Consider the following 18,399-nt stretch of genomic DNA (forward strand, 5'->3'; position numbering starts at 1 on the left):
CCAGGGGAACCAAGAACTCACTCCATTTAAACTTGTTGGTTTGCTAGGCTTCCCTGCCTCTCTGCAGCTGATTAAATGACCTGCTACTGGGTGCACTGCATGTGGATCCTCTCCAGTCTTTCTCTCTACTGCCCACTCCAATCTGCTCTGTACGTTTACTGGCAGAAAACAGACTTGCTAGGTGCTATACAACTCCCCTCCATCTAATTTCCTGATCTGCTATTGGCTGCACGGCTCGTGTATCCCCTCTAGTTGCTTTCCCCTGCATTTCCTAATCTGCTATTGGCTGCACGGCTTGTGGATCCCCTCTGGATGCTCGCCCCTGCATTTCCTAATCTGCTATTGGCTGCACGGCTTGTGGATCCCCTCCGGTTGCTCTCCCCTGCATTTCCTAATCTGCTACTAGCGGCACTGCTTGTGGATCCTCTCTGGTTGCACACCTTTGAATTTCTTGCTCTCCTTTTGGCAGCACTGATAGAAATCCAGACACCCCCCCTTGCTCAGAGCAATGCTAGGGGTTGAGATTAATTCTAAACCTTCCCATCACCTCTTTTATTTTGCTGTAGTCACCCCTAGTGGGACGGGTATACCCAGACGATGGTCCCATGCCTGATGGGCCTAGAGACCCAAGCTAATCCTCACTGATGAGGCCCAACAAGGCCGAAACATGTCTGGGGATCGGTGTGCTCTTGTGCACAAAGGATGTGACCAAGCAGTTTGGTCTGGACTGCTCCTTTTGGGGTGGGGCCAAGCCTGATTTGCATATGGTCCTTCCCCTTTTGTAGTGGCTTAGAAGGCGAAGAACAATGGTCTGGAGGGTTGCCCAGAGCAATGCCGGAGTTTAAGATGAATTCTAAACCTTCCAACCATCACCTCATTTGTTTTGCTGTAGACTCTCCCCCGACTCTTCATTAGAATACAAATTCCAGCACCTACCAACGCGAGCCACAGACCCCAATCAAAGACATATCAGAATCTATTTCAATCAAAATGAAGATTCAAATACCTCACATCTGACCCTACAGTGCCAGTCTTTTCTGGACTAAATATTAGATTGTTGTGTGTTCACGATTAATGCATCTGTTCTATACCATGTCCAGTAACTGTACTCTATGTTAAGGATTTCAGGTCACATCCTTTTGGGGTCTAATCACAGTTTATACATCTGAAAAAATAAAAGACAAACCCTTCTGGCATTCAGAGAAAAAAAGTACCCAATTGTCTGAGGTCTGCACCAGCGAATAGGGCACGAGAAGAGAATTTGTGAGCAGAAGCGTACCCTGTCACTTTCAACAAGTTTTGCTGTCTATGCCTCCTGGCTATGCCTCCTGCCTATGCCTCCTGTCCCTATCCTCTTACACTTCCACCAAGTCCTTCTTCCTATGAGGGACTGCCTTCAATACAGCATCCGCGTTCAATTCTTCCTCACCCTTAGTTATTTGTCATCCTTTGATTAACTTCCCTCTCCGGCAGGTGACTGACGCTTCTTTTGGCTCATAATGTTGGTTTCATTTTTGACTCAGCTTTTTCCTGCCTGGAACAAATTCCTGACGTTTTCATTTATATATTAGAAAAATTCATAATTTACTTATGTTTCACCCGACTAGATTGAGATCACAAACTTTGGATCTTTCTCGTTTATATTACTGCTGTTCTCCTTTTATGGGTCCACCAAAATAAACTCAATTTCCATTTCATTATATAATATAGTCTAATCTTTGCAGATTTCATTCTAGATAATTTAGGATTTGTATCTCCTGTGTCGACATCGTACATTGCTCGCTTGCAGTGGCTTCCGATTACTCTTAGGTTTGGGCTTCGTAGGTTAGACATATTTAAATACATCCACATGTCTTTCTTCTTCTTCTTCTTCTTAATTATCGAAAGCGTGGGCGGACCCAAGCAGGCGCTTCCCCATCCTATAGGATGATGTGCACCGTACCCACCAATTATTATTTGGCTCCATTTAAGCTCACAACTCCTCCCACCTCCCCGTCTGCCTCACAAAATCCAACATCACATTATTCCTTCTCCTGCCTCCCTTCCCATCACCTCCCAGTAAAATCCTCTCATTCAGCTCAGCCACACCCAACGCAGTCAACCGAACCCTCATCAATTCTCTCTCCGTAACATGTCTTTCACATCTAATCAAAAAATGTCCCACCGTTTCAGGCACCCCACACACCATACAGTCCCTTGATTCACGCTTCCCTATTCGAAATAGACAGTCATTCAGCCCCACATGTCTTTCTAATCTTATTTCTTTTCGCCAACCTTCTAGACAATTACATTCTTCTCAAAATGTACTGTATGTATAGCGCCTCTTCTCGTTTTCGCTCTTTTTGATAGTTGGCTCTTAAATTATGGAATGCTTTCCTGCAGATTTACATGTATGCACACATTTCTCTATTAACACTTTATAGAATATTTGCTGAATATTGCTTTTCCATCTGCAGTTCAAGGTTAATTATTTCCTGGCCATTGGTTGTCATGCATTATTTTAATTTTTTTTTGTTAAAGGGGCGGGACGATAGCTCAGAGGCAACGTGTTCGTTTTGGATGCAAGACAATGCAGAGCAACGCAGGTCCGGATCCCGGTCCCGCGCTTAGAAACTGGTCACTGGTATTAAGCGATTAATGAATTATTCATGATTATCATAATGCTAATCATTGTTTTGTACAACACTTTGGGTACAAGTGCTATACAAATATAAATAAATTTGATCGCCCTGCAGGAATAACTAGTGAATAGCTTGGAGACCCAGAAGTTCGGAGGTTGGAGTGTGGGTTTACCTGCAGAAAGGGTGCATGTTCAAGTCCACACAATGGGCCTCATTACGAGTTTGGTGATGCGGAAATAACGTGCTGGTATTTCCATTCAGCGGCACATTTTTGCACCAGCAAACTACAAGTTGGGGGATCACGGGGGCGGAATTACATCCAGCTAAAAGTTGAGGTAATTCCAGCAACGTACCGGCAAAAAGAGACAGTATTACCGGCACCAGTAGTCCTGTGGGACTCAATGAAATGGGAATTTACCGCCCTTAGCGCCAGTTGTAAATGCCAGTAATTCCGGCAGACCAAGTAGTGGTAACTTTGTTGGCGGTATCCTGGTGGCAATACGCCAGGATACCGGCAACCTTGTAGTGAGGCCCAATGGCTTGAAAATATGTTGGGAGGAAACACATTGTCTGTAGTACCACACATTGCGTGGTCTTAGATTCCATGACACTGGGTGGAAATGAAAAATATTGTTGGTGATCAAAAGAGAGAAAGAAAGAAAAGAGCGAGATAAGTTAGTGAGAAAAGATGGAAGGCAGAGAAGAACAAATTTAGATGGGGAGGAGAAGGAGAGAGAGTTAGGGAGGAAGGAAGATGGGGCGCAAGGGGAAACAGGAGAGCCAAGGAGTGAGGGAAGAGGGCATGCTAGAGGGGCAGGAGAAAGGGAGGTTGGGGAAGGTTGGGCAGGAGAAAGTTAGGTTGGGGAAGGATTGGGCACAAGAAAGTGAGGTTGGGGAATGTTGGGCAGGATAAAGGGAGGTTGGTGGAAGGGTTGGGCAAGAGACAGGGAGGTTGGTGGAGGAGAGAGGAGGGACAAGAATGGAGTTAAAGTGAAGGAGTGGTAGAGAATGGGGTGGGAAAGTGAGGAAGGGAGAAACTGTGTGAGAGACGGAGGGAGAGTGAGAAAGAGAAGAAGGGTTAGGGGAGAGAGAGAAGTGACGGGGAAGACACAAGAAGATGAAATTAACATGGCAGGCAGAGCAAAAAGAAGAGGAGGATATTGGAATGGAGAGTAAAGGGGTATAATTAGTATTGATTAAGATTGTGAGAGTGTGTGCATGTCCATGTGAGCATTCAGTTAAAGCAGGTCATTGTACAATATTTGTGTCAGCGGCTACAAACACTTTGTTTCGGCAGCGCGTTACCACAACCCTGCATTGTGTTACTGTTTTGCATTAAATCCACTGCTTGAACTAGTGTATTTCTGCATAAATTGACTCAGTTATGTCTTTGCGGTTGAGGATTGGCCATAAAATAATAACATGCTAAACGAAAGAGGACTTCCTGGGATGTCGGTCTCGCCCCATCATTTATTAAAGGTGTAACTCATGTAATATTGGGTGTTTCAGTCAAAAGTCCTGCAAACTATCCGATATGGCAGCCACTGTGATGTGAAATAACAAAAAGGGTGTAGATGGGCTGTGAAAAAGATGGGTCGGTCACCTTGGCAACAGATTCTGCTCAGAGAGCTATAAGGTTCCAGAAAGAGATCCTACCTTTGCAGTGAGTCACCCGCCGCTTCCCTTGTGATTACAGAGACAGAGACAGAAGGGCTAGATAAAGGCGTGTGCGAGTACCGTCAGCATCAACTACTACCTCCTCTAGGGGAGCCCTAGGCACACTCTAGGCGAGCCGTTCCACAAAATGGCCTCCCGCCTGCATGGCCAGGGCACACAGCAATGCAATACACAATTAGACTGTTAGGCCACAGTAAATCATACAGTACTTTATTGTTTTACACATTTAAGCAGTTCATTACACAAACAAAATTCTCAATCCTTTATCTCAAATAATTTTTGTATTACATTTTAAAAAAAAAAGTGTTTTACTCTGAACTGTACGATATACTCTTAAAATAAACCAATCAATGATAGGGAATGTTTTGTGATAAATACCAGAGCATCCAAAACACTGAAAAGGGACTAAACCAAAACAGCAATTGTTACTCTTCATTACGCGCTCGCCTCAATATATGCCCTGGGGAAGGCTCTCGCCTTCATGTTTAGTGTTCTCTCAAGCACCTCAATCACAAATGCTGTACACTGAGGTCACACCAGTATGTAAATAAGAACTTAAATAGGAATGGACATGTTGTCAAGTATTGTATTGTAAACGGTTGGCAGCCACTCCAAATATTACACCAGGGAGGCAAGAAAACCTTTGTGGTGTACTCTGTGAAAGAGACTTTCATCTTGGGAAGTCTAGGGGACTCTACAAACCAAGGGAATGGTATTTGAGCGTTAAATCTAAGGCGCATGCGGCGGTGGTAGATTTCAGTCGGGGTGAACTGTGGAAGGCAAAAGATTGAGAACCTGAATCTTGAGGTGGCAAGGAGGATGGATGTTTCCATGATTTGGTATTTTTGTACGAATGCGTGAGTCAGGAGCACGGCAGTAGAGGGGCTGCGCAACGTAGTGCCGGTGTACAGCTAGGGAGGCACTTGGATCCACTACGATGGGATGGACTAGGGACTGGGTAGACACTGTGAAGCAGGCTGCATTGTTCTAAGGAGGGGACGGGGCGGATCTTGAAGGTTCAACAGGGTATGGATGGATGGTGAAATAAAGAGTGAATGGGAAAAATTCTGCAGCGATCCAGCATGTTGAGGTTTTGTTCATGCATTAGGGACTTGGTGGAGATAGGATTGTAAGATGTATTGAATTGAGTGGCTGTTCCTCAGGTGGGAACAGGTGGGGGGGTGGCTGCTGTGGTGATAAGTGTGAAGATTAATGTTACTTTGGAAGGTAACCGAAAAGTTGTGGGTCAGTGAGGATGGGAGAATGTGGACGAGTGGTTGCACATGGTGCTGACTTTGGAAAAGCGGAGCATTAGGCAGTGTGCTGCCATCCACTGGGTGGTTCTACAATAAGTCAATTAGAGGAGACGGCCACCAGCAGGGGGCACCAGGAGGCACCATCTAACTCCATTACTAGGGTGGGGCTAACTGAGGTTGCATGAAGCAGGCCTCCAGGGCTGGATCCATGTCAGGTTTTCAGGATACTCCGCATTAATATTCATGAGGTACATTTGCATACAACGACTCTAATTGTATGCACATTTTTCCTCATGATTATTAATGAGGGAAATCTTTTTACTGGTCCAAACAGTCAAATTAAGAGTGTCTGCTAGTGAATAAGTCTGGTAGAGGTATGTAATGCATGCCAAAGGAAGACTATGGACGTTGTAGGCAAAGAGGTGACCGGAGAAACCTTAATAAAGAGCAATTGCCGAAGAAACCAGTAAATAGTGAGCAAGGATTGGGGAGTGGGGCAGGGGTGTTGCTAGGTCTGGAAAAGATCCAGGGCTACGCTAATGTCGGGACTCGGGGTTATCTCGAGCTTCTATCTGGGGATACAACCAAAGACGTGCTGCTACAGTCCTCTAGGCCCTCCCCTAGCAACGCTTCTGGAGGGGGGCGGCAAGGATAAGGTCTAGAGGAATGTCTATCGATAGTGTGTTGGACGTAGAGCTGGGGTAGTATCTGGACAGAGCAGGAATGGCTCACAGGGAGAGGAGCCAGGATAGGCTAGTGGCAGTAATGCCAACGCTTGATCTAGTGGTCAAAAGAGACAGTGCCCGGGGCATTGGAGGGATCAGAAAGGAGGAGGATGGGTGGCCGTGGGTGGTTGTGGTGACCAGAGGATTTGAAGTCGGAAGCTTGGACAAGCGCTCTCATGGTAGAATATATTTAACAGAAGCCTTACCATTCGGATGCAGAGGTTTTTAAGAGGTTATGCTCTTTCAAAGAAGAGCCTTTGGAGTGTTTTAGAGAAAGGTGAGCAGGGGTGGGAATCGGACAGGATGGCGTATGGTTCTTTGGGTACAACAGAGACATCCATTTTGTAGGGCGGGTTGGTGGGAGAGGCTAGCGTTAGGTTGAGAAAGTGTGAAGGTGTGAGCAGGGGACCACTTATATTATTTAAGGGGAAACAAAGTCAAATGGTGCACAGGATGAAATGGCCAATCATGATGCTGCCACAGCTGATGAATCAAGTGAGAGACATGGTACAAGGGAGATCAGTGTTCAGGGGGAATTGCAGGGTAAATTAAAGTGGAGGATGGCGATGGCCGGATACTCTTTTTTGTTTTTTAGTGTTGTGGCTATGAAGGCCAGGAAAACATTAGCGGTAAAGAGTGTTTCAGTTGGGGGTAAAATAGGGTGTGGGCATAGAGTTTTCAGGGTCCTTGAAAGCAGCAGAGGTGTGTGTGCCTAAAGGGAGAAGGCTAGTGCCTGGAAGCAGGTGGATTTTGGGGAAGCCAGGAACAGAGGTAAAGTAACCCCAGAGTTGAGGGGTGTGTTTGTGTGTCTGACCCCCTCCAGTTTGTACTTATCACAAGTACAAGATAAAAAGGCACCCCAAACTACAAAGAGTTCAGAAAGAACAGATGACCTTTGCCAACACACATGCAGGAGGGTGAGATTGCAAGAAAGGATGTCCATTTTTATGAAATTATTAAAATGATATAGTTTAATTGTAACATACTTTAAGCATTCAATCTTCACAATGCCCCTTACTATGTATGAGCCCCCCCACCCCCGAATGATGCCTGCCTTCAGTAGAGTCACCGCTTTCATAAAAGGAACATTTCCACTTGGGGAATAATGGGTAAAGGAATGGAGAGGTGTTGTTGCCCCTGAAGAGTGCCAGGCTTCTATGGAAAAAGGTATAGGGAAGAGCTTGCGGGCACAAAAGGAAAGGCATGATTGGGCACCATTCAGCATCCCTGATTGCAAGCAGGCAACCTTTGCTTCCTTTGCACACCACCCTGAACAGATTACCAGTCTTGACTCAAGCCCAAGGTCTTTAGTGGCAAGGAATACAATAGGTCTCGGAATGGAGCCTTGCATCCAAAGACCTATGTGCACTATCAGTCACATGTTTCTATCTGGCAGCCATCTTTCTGAGTTCAATACATTGACTACAATTCGATTGGATAACAACTCTTATGATCTAATGGGCACACAACCTACACTGCGGTATGGAATCCTGACATCCCCAGTGCTTTTTTATTTTAAAATATATGAGCCTACCTTCCGCTGGCCATGGGCACACACGTGGGGCAATTGCGGCACTAACAAGGGAACCGCCTCACTGAAAGGGAGCTTTCAATTTATAAAAATTGATCACTTGAAGAAACAGAATCTAAAATCATAGATAAAGTTTCATGGTTGGTGCTTTATATTTCCAGATCATTGAGGGGTTTTCTGCTGGTGAAGGACTGAGGGATGTGTGAAGAAACACAGACCCAAACTGAATAGAAGCAAAACATGGGGTTCTGCTGTTTGTCCTCCACCTCCATCTTTGGGGATCAGGGGTCCTTTGCCACACAAGCCATTAACCTAAGCTGCCACCTCGACTATCACCTCGGCATGAAGATGGACGTGTTCCACTCTGCCGTGGTATGTACACAGATCAAAAGGAAAACTGACCTAGGGTAAATCACCATGCCATGGTCTACCGGAATTCACATCAGTCTTGGGAGGATAGCTCAGCGGCAACGTGCATGCCTTGGAAGCAAGACGACACAGAGCACCAAAGGTTCGATCCCCGCGCCCGCGCTTAGAAACCTCCGGGTATTAAGCGCGTTATAAATAACCTTTCATATCATAGATCATCTCAGTACTTTCCAGAAGAGATAGAATGCTGCTTGCCACCACATCAGAGTCCTCAGAGAACGATTAAAAGGTGCTCCCATCCTAGGAAGCCTTCACTACCAGTCAATGTGGGCCTGCACCACCCTCCAGTCTCACTGCGTAACCGACAAGCACCTCATTGGTACTGTCCTACCTTACACGTGTAACCAAGATTCCCAGTGCACACCAAGCATGACTTATGATTCACCAATAAGCAGCTCAGCAGCACCTCAACTGCTGGCATGCAACCCCTAGACTAACATTTTTCTAGTTCCAGCCCCCAAAACTCTGCAACCTTAATGCAATCCACCAACAAGATACCCGTAACCGCTGTTCCCTCAATAACTACTTTGGCCTTCACCTCATCTTGTTTCAACTTCACCAATGATCCTGTTACCACCATGCGCGGCCTCTATCTTCTGTGTGGGTACAAGAGAGGAACTGTCCACAGTACAGGTGCCCTTTACATGCAAGACCTTGTATGTATAATCTCATGGAAGAGAGACAAGCATGCTATCAAGTTACAAATTGGAATTTCGAATGGGCCCACATCAATCGCCCTAGAAGGGGAAATACAAAAATGGGTATCGGAGCAATGGTAAGCAATATGGTTACAGTCTAAGCGCCTTTATTGTTTTGCAAAAGAGAATTGGTCCTACAATAAGGCACCTATAAAGCAAAAACTAGGAGCAAAATATAAAATATGGACTTACCCGCACTGAACATGGGTTCTTTGGGTTTGCTGAAAAAAAAAGTACACAGTTTAGTCAAGTTTGCAGAAACTATTGTACCGCATTGTACTATATCACAATAAATTATAGAGCAAATATGATTTAGAAAAAGACATGGAGACCCAAATCGTTTTCACCTATGATAACTCGGGAGGATAGCTCAGCGGCAACATGCTTGCCTTGGAAGCAAGACGACACAGAGCAACACAGGTTCGATCCCCGGGTCCGTGCTTAGAAACCTCTGGGTATTAAGCGTGTTATGAATAACCTATCATATCATACTATATTACAATAGCCGCAGCTCTGAAGCATTAATGGCACATAGAACATGGCTGCTACCTAGTTCTCATCAATCATCCTTACCCCCATTTACTTGCCTCTGGCCTCTAGCTTTGCACCAGAGTAGCGTGGTGCGTACGCAAGAAATGTGGGTGAGAAAATCCACAGGTAACAAATGTTTAGCTATCAGAAGGCAGTGGGTGCTTATTCACAAAGGCCTCACTGCCACAATGGACACATAATACAGGCTGCCGGGTGCCTGACCACACCCATAGGGTCTGACAAGATGGCTGGTGCAGAACGAGCGTCCACAAGAATAAGTAGGCCTGCAGTTGATGACCGGCTTCACAGCCTATCGCTCCTTTCCGGCAGGGAGAAGGCGTCCTTCAAATATAAACAGCGACTTGATAATTATGCAGCCATTTGGGATGATTTTAATGACTTATGTCCAACTCCATTCGCCTCATTTTTGTCTTTTTTTTTTCTTTCCCATTTAGGTTTTTTTCTTATGTTTTTTTCCCCCGTTTGCATTTCAGGATTAATAGGCCTGTTGCGGTTATACCCTGGATGTGTTCTGAATTAATTGCCTGGTATGTATAGATTGTTGATGTACTTTCTGAAAATTCAATAAACAAATTACAAAAGGGAGAAAAAGAAAGACAAAGCAGGAGTACATGACACCCACCTTTAAAGCACATACAATTGGCCCCTGAGGACCTCTGGGATCCATTCATATTCTTTGCTATCATGCCTGAAGCCCATTGGAGAATGGGGGCAAGATCGAAGGACCCCCTCCAAAACAGGGCAAGGAGTCACCCTAATTCAACACATGGAACCTGAAATGTGTCCAGGGCATCCTTGCTGTAGCACTAGGACCATGGACCATGGACCTTCCATCTTCTCCACATCACCTTTAATTGTAACACTTACTATCGCCTAATCCAATAACAGGAAAAGCTTGGACTACCTGGTCAAAGAAACATTACAGTCCCACAATGAGGTATTTCTAGTCAGCCTCCTAGGAGTTTCCACAAATGGGGGCCTTAAACATATATATGATGTATAGAGCTTCAATAAGTTTATGTTATATTCTAAACTGTAGATGAAGGAATATAATACATGAGTCTTATTACAGTGCCGTAAGTGGGTTGGGATAATGTACTTTGACGTGATGGCAGAGAACAGAGTTCACCAGCCAGATCTTCTTTGCATTGGCTTTCTAGCACACACAGAACTTTGCTCAAGATTGCTGCTAAAGTGCATGAAGCGCTGCAGAGACGCGGACCAGATGTTCCCAATTCACCCCCCAAAACCACTTGCAGAAATCTTCAATCTGCTGATACCGAATGTGCACATAGCCCAAAAATAAACAAAGACCAAAGGCAGAAGGGCCTTCTGGTATATTGGTGCACATCTCGCACCCAAAATCTGCCTACTCTTCATCTGATCCCCTTGCATTGGCCCTGCTTGCTCTGCTGCTCCAGCTAAGAGACCTCAGGGTCATTCAATGTACAACAAGAATGAAAGATAAATAAACAAATCAATAATTGCACTACAATGACCCTTCTTTTTATCTTTCCTCGTATTCGTTCATGGGAGAGTGGAAAGAAGATATGATTACTCATGCCTAAGGGCCATTTGACCCCAGACATCTTCATGTTGCCCTAATCATGTCTTATCCCTACCACATTAGCAGGCCTATGCCTTACTGCCAGGCTGGTACAATCACCACCATTGGTGATCATTTGGTAATTGGTGATTTGCCAGAATACAGACTTGCCAGTCACATACATGACAGACAGGAGTGTTGGGAAAACCCTGGCGTTCCTTCCATTTCCCTTCTTTTTTAGTTTCCATTCCAGCTCCCAACAGTTCATCCAGTAATCTCCCCTCCACTCATCTCTCCGTCACTGGTTTCTTCATATACACCTATGCTATAACTTCCAAGGTCACGACTGTCCATTCCAATGTGCATCTGTGTCATTCCAAAAGAGCAAATGCCAGTGCTTCAAAGCGTCCGAAACAAACGGATTAAAGCACAGGTTTTCGCTCCAAAAACTGAAAAAGCAATGTGGTTAAACCACTTTTATAATCTGGAAGAAATCTCAAACTGGCTAGATGGACAGGGGATGGCCACAATAATAGCGCAAACACCAATTCGGCAGAGCAACCACAAAGCAAAGAGATCAGAAGATCTAAGAGCAGGACATGGTTGGCCTGTGTAGACCTAGGCCGATGTGTAACCAACAGCTATCCAGGCTAAGGCCTTACTGTCCAGCACTAACAAACGAAACAGAAAATGGACCAGATCGCAAACCAGGGCACTTAATGTTTTGCTGTTTTTGTAACAATCAAGTTAGTCTTATAATTCTCTTTGAAGATTTTTTTCCGTAGACCAACGATCATAGCATTTTCCATTTTGTTTTTAAGAATATTGCCCCATTTGAGATTTGGTGCAATCAGTAAGATTTACTCAGGCTTGGACTCTCGGTACTTGTGGGCCCTTTTCTGACTTCGTGGGGTGCGGGCATATTTGTGGACTCGGACTCCGCTAAAAGCTCCTCTTTAATATAGACACCTAGAAAATTGGGCATCCTGCTGACAAGCTAATTTCTGGAAGGAATCAAAGGTCATTACACTGGTGTGCATCATTGGTGGTATTGTATGGAAGACACCATTTTCTCTCCAATTCATTTGTTATCCACAGGGGTCCATTGAAAAATCTGACAGTGATCCTGTGCACTGTTTAAAGGAAGGATAAGCTTGATGTGGGGAGGTGTTTCTCTTAACAGGATTCCAGTACAATTTGTAGATGATAATCAGTCTAAGCACTCGCACAAAATTGCCCGGGTAGGAAATGTTGCGAGGCATGCCAGGTTCTTTGCTTATAGGAAAAGCAGATTCTGAACCCACAGACCTGTGAGTGGGGGTGGAGAGGGGAATACACCCAAAGAACAGTAAGACCATTCGTAATGAACAGAAGCTAATCTTCGTCCAACAGAAACGATCGGCATCTAAAGGTTTTCTCAAGGATCTCGGGAATGTTCGGCATCCACTGATCTCCCAAAGAGACCCATACATCCATGCATCACCTGTGCGAGTGGGGCATTTTACCTTATAAAATCCCAGGAGGTCAAAGATCGGTTTCATAGATATTTTGTTTTAGACTAAGAAGGGAACTATGTTGTGCACTGACTTTCCAAAGAACACCTCATACTTCACTTCATGTTAGGCTATTATTGACACAGCTCTAGTGGCCATGCATGAGGTTACTTTTCAGGCCTGTTTTCGATTGGAGTTCTGGGATTTGTAGTTTTCCTAAATTTGAAATGGATAAGAAGAAACTATACGTCTCAGAATCCAAGGGTAAAGGCAAACGGGAGTAGGTGAGGAATATACAATTAGGAACAGGATAAGAGTTGGCGATATGAAATCTGAAAGAGGACAACATATCACCATAACATCTCACCTCTGGCTGCTCTTGTATGCACAAGGACATCTTCCAATATAGATTTTTGAAAGTCTGACTGCCCGCTATAGAAATGAAGGGAGAACTATCTAGAGGGCTCAAAAGGGGTCTAACACTTGCATTCGCGATCTCAATATCACTTGGCTTAGTAAGATCATTGTCTTGTCCTCCCTTCGTTTCCCTTGCCTCGTTGCGCCTTGAAACACTTGTGTGTATGCGCGTTATAAATGCCATATTCATTACTGCCTATGCTAGGGGGCATGACTTCCCCATTGATGGGGTCAATGCCACAGCTTTAAGACTTAACACCATACCATTCCTCACATTCACAATAATAAGTGATACACTTTGCGGGTGTTTGAGGACCAAGACACAGCTACACAATGGTCCAGTCTTACTTTTGGCTTGAAATGAATCATTTGACTGAGTCTGGCCAGAGCATAGGAACGCACCATTCACTGGGCTTCCTTACTCAGGGCTTGGGTTTCTACTTCCCAGTTCACAAATAGCTTTTAGTAGGATGGTTTAAGTGCTTCAAACCTATTCATTTTACTGACATTGAAGTATCTTTTAAAAGGAGAGCAAAGCATGTTAACATTATCTATGTGAACGAACACACCCCCACCCTCCCGACACCATCAGTACAGTATTGCAAGGAAGGTCTTTATGATTTTGTTTGGGGATGTAGTTCTCCTTTGATCTGATAAAAAAACAAAGGGATAGTTTGAAAGCAGAGAAAAGACCACCAGGCCCCCACAGACTCCACCAGTGCTTCAATTACTGACATGTTGGTCATGCATTCTCTAATACTGCTCCCCGGTGTCTGTTCTGTGACATTTGAGTCCGTTACTATATGAGGTTCCATCACTTTAGCTACGCAGCATTCAATGACCTTTGAGTAGAAACATTTAAAATAATTAGGCTCCCGAGTCCCTTCTGCCACTGGACCATGATCGTATGTTGGCCTCTAGTTATGACTTCCAGACTTATCACAAATCTTTGTAACAAGTATGACCGTTTCCTCTACCTTTTATGAATAGTTTATAGAATTGTTTTTATATCACCCTCATATCCTGCCAACTTGAATTGCAGATCTGGCCTCTCGGACGACATCCTGGCAAAAGAACAGAAAATCCAGAGCCTCGACAAAAGGCAATATTTAATCATAAAATCAAGAAAAGCGATCCTGGCTTAAAAATGTAAAAAGAAAACACAAAACACACTTAAGATGCCCCTCTCCCCCACATAGTTTAGAAAGGAACCTGGTGTCATCTTATGTGGCCAGAGGTCCCCCTGTAAGGGCAGACGGTTACTGCTTTTATAATTGTACGATGTTCCGTAAATCATTTACGATCACATTCGTGTTACTTAAATATCAAAAATGCAATATATATAAATACATAAGAATGCAAGATAGAACCAAACCAAGGGATAATGGGATCTCGGTAAACTCATAAGGATGCAAGAAGCGAAATGGCTAGGGTTAGAAAGTTGACACACTACTAAAGTGAGACAATCCCACATTATCTTAATGGTGGTTAAGCGGGCATCCGTTTTAGGGACATACGAGATGGGGCCCTTTTCTGCAGTTGACCAAGGGTTTGCTTGAAATTCTCCTGACAAAACTACTGTGCGAATCCGGATTGGGAATGCCGTATTTCCAACATGTACAAGAGTGGTAAAATTTATCAAATGGTTGAAAATTACAGAAACATTTGTTTTAGGTATGTAGTCCTCAACAATCCTGCCTCATCCAACACTTATGAAGTCATGTGCACATGCACATTGTTGGGAAATTGGCATGCAGGGAACTACACACCTGTGAATTATAACACAGGATGGTGGTAGGAGTAACAGAAACTGGGGCACAAAATGAGGGTGCATGAGTTCATCTGAACTAGGGTGGCCGATTGAACATCTTGTGTAGCTTTTGCCAGTGGAATAAGGGACAAAACTTCACAGCACATCTATTTCACCATGGCAACTGCAATCAAATACTCTGCATTAGTGCAGTAATTAGAAGCACACCTATTTCATGTGGCAAACCCATTAGCCCTCATTTGCACTGAGGCATTTACATTTTAGGAGAAAATTCAATATGTTAATGCCTCTGAGAAATTGAAGCCATGCTATGCTAGTTAATGGAAATCATTATTGACCTCCTTTCAGCCAATCACAACGTTAGGAATGCAGTGAAGAACCACCGACATTGACCACATTCCGAAGATACAGACTTCGAAGCAGACGAGGGGAGAATAAAGGAATTAAGCCACTCCTCCCACATTTTTCCCTACTCTTTGGTGCCAATCCCCAGAACACTCCACAGACGGCAAGCCATTAAGCAGTTCCTCATACATTTTACCACCTTCTGGTATTTAAAGATTGCAAAATAAAAACATTCAATTTACAAACATGTTTTATCTACTTAACTCCCCATGTAACTGCCATTTTTTATTTCACCAACACAACTACAAAACCTATATAGCCATTACCTCTGTGTGCAACTAGCCTTCTAGACATCAGGAGGTGTCATTATAGCTTGGGATAATGTCCCTTCTTAAACTTATGGGCCTTGGCCCTGGCAATGGGAATGGGCCTTTATTCCATAATAATGACCCCTCCCTCAGCAAATATGGCTTCACTACTTCGCATACGAAAGAAAGTTGAAAACTGAATGCCAGATCAAGAGACATCTAGAGCCCCCCTTGGAAGGCCACTTACAGCTTTAAGCTCCAAAACAGCAATTTTGCCCTTAATATCGAGGCAGATTTTGCAGAACTTTTTCAATCCTTATTTTCAATTACATCTTTTTATGTTTTGTGGACACTTTAAAAGTCCATTTCCCAAATGGTCTTGCATTTCACTGTTCCTACCTCTCGCTGTTTTTCTTGCTGCTCGAAGAACTACTGGTGGATCCTGTGCGATTGCGACTACTTTTCGAGTCTCCAAAGCTTTCTCTTCGGCCTCCTGCGGACACGAGCTCCGTAGAACTGGTTCTTTTGACAGTGCTTTGAGGGAAAGAAAAGGAAAAAGTTGAACAGATACATAACACATGGAATCTTTTTTTTTAATTATGTGAATTGGTTCTGCAATTAACAAAACACGTTTTTAATACCAATTGCAATACTTATCAATAAAATATCAATGTCAATATCAGTAAAATATCAATACACGATTGCATTCTTCAAACATTATATAACAGTTAACAACATTAAAAAGAGACCTTGATATAAAAGTGTACAATGGCCTTGTGTAAATCAAAGCAAAATTATCTTATGTTTCATACTCCAGAAACAATCTTTCCATCGCAATTTTGCATACAAATTATATTCAAGTGGCCTAACAATTTTAAAATTGCTATAGCCAGTGAGATCTTATTTCCACTTGACCCTCTTAGCCAAAAATCTTCATTGGAAAGCCAATTTTCAATATTCACGAAGCTGCCAAAGGAGCCCCTCCTCTTAATTTATGTAATGCCGTTCACTCAATAAAAATATGCTTTAGTGTCTGGACACGATCAACCTCCTTACAAAGTGAGCACCTTTTGTGAGAGCATTAGTCGGGTCACATACATGTTGAATTTGCCTTGTTGGGAGTAGATTAATTCTAAAGCGAAGACATTGGGGCTCATTGCAACCTTGCCGGTCTGGAAACAATGGTGCCGGTAAGCTTACCAGGGGTTGTAATAGCCGCCCGGGTTATAATACCCCAGTGTTACCGACAAGCCAGGCACCGGTAACTGTTTACGGGTCTGGCGGCAACCTGCCAGTTTTACCGGCCAAGTTATCGACGGACTCGTAATGAGGCCCATTGTCCCCTATAATATGAATTAGGAAACCGTTTCAAGTATAATGGCTGATCTCCGAAGGGTTTGTCAGAAATAGACATGCTGGAATGTATTTTTAACCTTTGCATTCTCAATTACGTCTCTACCCAATCCTATTGGCACAACTGTGTTTCTTTTCTTACTGGATATTAGCAATCTTTTGTTGGACCCATGCCGTCTGAAATCAACTCATTTCACTTAAAAAATCGACTGTAGGGGCATGTGGTCACTTGTTGCATCCCCTCCTTTACACCAACGTATAAGGGGTTACTAGGCAGTAACAAAATATATTGATAACAAGAGAACACTTTCCACTCTAGCCAACCCTTCAAAGAAGTTAGGCCCCGTTTGTATCTTAAGGCCACAACAGGAAGCACATTAGGTAGATTCAATGCTTTTTCTTCCATATTATAGACTCTATAGTGTCCAAGGGGAATCTAGCCATACTCCTCTTACTCGACCTCTGTGCGGCCTTCGACTTAGTGGATCATAAAATACTATACTAACACCTCACCACAGCAGGCCACTTCTCCTCCAAAGCCACAACCTGGATAGAATTCTTCCTCTCTAACCGAAAAATGAGGATCTTCTCCAAGACCGCCACAACCCCACCAGCACTAGTCACCTGCAGAGTCCTGCAAGGCTCCTGCACCTCCCCAACATGTTAGAACACTTTTTGACTTATTGGACGAGCAAGGCATCTCCTACACCAACTACCCGCACGACACCCACATCCTCCTGCCCATAACAGGCAATTACAACTCTGACACCATTGCCACGAACAAAATATACCAAATCATCCAAGCCTGGATGGACCAACATGGACTATGCATAAACAACGAGAAAACAGAGCTACGCCTCGTAGGAACTCGATCATGACTAAATAATCTACATATGGACTATACATCACTCATCAAAGATGGGAACCCCATCCTTGTCTCCATAGAAGTAAAAACCCTGGGGGTCTACCTAGACTCCTCCCTCTCCCTAACCAGACACATGAGTGCAATCACTTCTGTGACAGCATAAACAAATAAACTCATCAATGCCTGCATGCCCTTCCTCACCTGCAAGAGCTGCATCTCAATAGCCAGAGCATTGATTCTTCCTAAGATCGACTACTGCAATGCCCTCTTTGCAGGCAGAACCACCCGCAACATCAATAACTCCAAGATAAACAAAACACTGTCCTAAGAGCAGCCTTAAATATCCCAAAAAAAGAACACACCTCGTCTGCCTGGCGGACGGCCCATTGGCTGCCTGTCTGCAATCACATTGTGTTTAAAACCCTCTCACTAACACACAAATGCTTGGCTAAAACTGCCCCCTTATACCCATCTAATACATTATGCAAATCTCAATCCACTAGACCCAGCAGGACGTCCCACTCTCACCTCCTCTCCATCCCCAGATTCAAGCAAAAAAATACTGCCGCGCAGCTTCCCAGTGGTAGCTGCTGAACACTGGAATACACTCACTCTAGCACTAAGATCAGAGTCCTCCCTCTGGTCCTTCCGAAAAAACGACAAGACATGGCTATTCACACAAGACCAATAAACTCGAAGGATATCACCTCGTTCGCCCACCACTGCTCATGTATCTGTTAGTACTCCGAGTCTGAGCGCACTCACATGTAGCCAGCCTCCAGACAAATGTCCAATGTTGAAATACCTGACCT

The 18,399-nt window shown here is 44.1% G+C and overlaps 1 protein-coding gene across 9 annotated transcripts in view; it reads right to left on the bottom strand.

Moving 5' to 3' along the window:
• Positions 1 to 18,399, bottom strand: part of EML1 (EMAP like 1) — an 821,887-nt gene that overhangs the window by 176,544 nt on the left and 626,944 nt on the right. For 5 of the 9 annotated variants that reach the window (XM_069637821.1, XM_069637819.1, XM_069637818.1 and 2 more), the window contains 3 exons: positions 15,769 to 15,903; positions 9,130 to 9,158; positions 4,278 to 4,304 (listed from right to left, as the gene is read on the bottom strand). In XM_069637821.1, the coding sequence (XP_069493922.1) occupies positions 4,278 to 4,304; positions 9,130 to 9,158; positions 15,769 to 15,903 (191 nt within the window). The remainder of the gene's footprint in view (positions 1 to 4,277; positions 4,305 to 9,129; positions 9,159 to 15,768; positions 15,904 to 18,399) is intronic. The other 4 variants (XM_069637826.1, XM_069637820.1, XM_069637825.1 and 1 more) reach the window with 1 other exon arrangement.

Source organism: Ambystoma mexicanum, chromosome 14 (genome assembly GCF_040938575.1).
Source record: "Ambystoma mexicanum isolate Mex_15411 chromosome 14, UKY_AmexF1_1, whole genome shotgun sequence".
Classification (NCBI taxonomy): Eukaryota; Metazoa; Chordata; class Amphibia; order Caudata; family Ambystomatidae; genus Ambystoma; species Ambystoma mexicanum.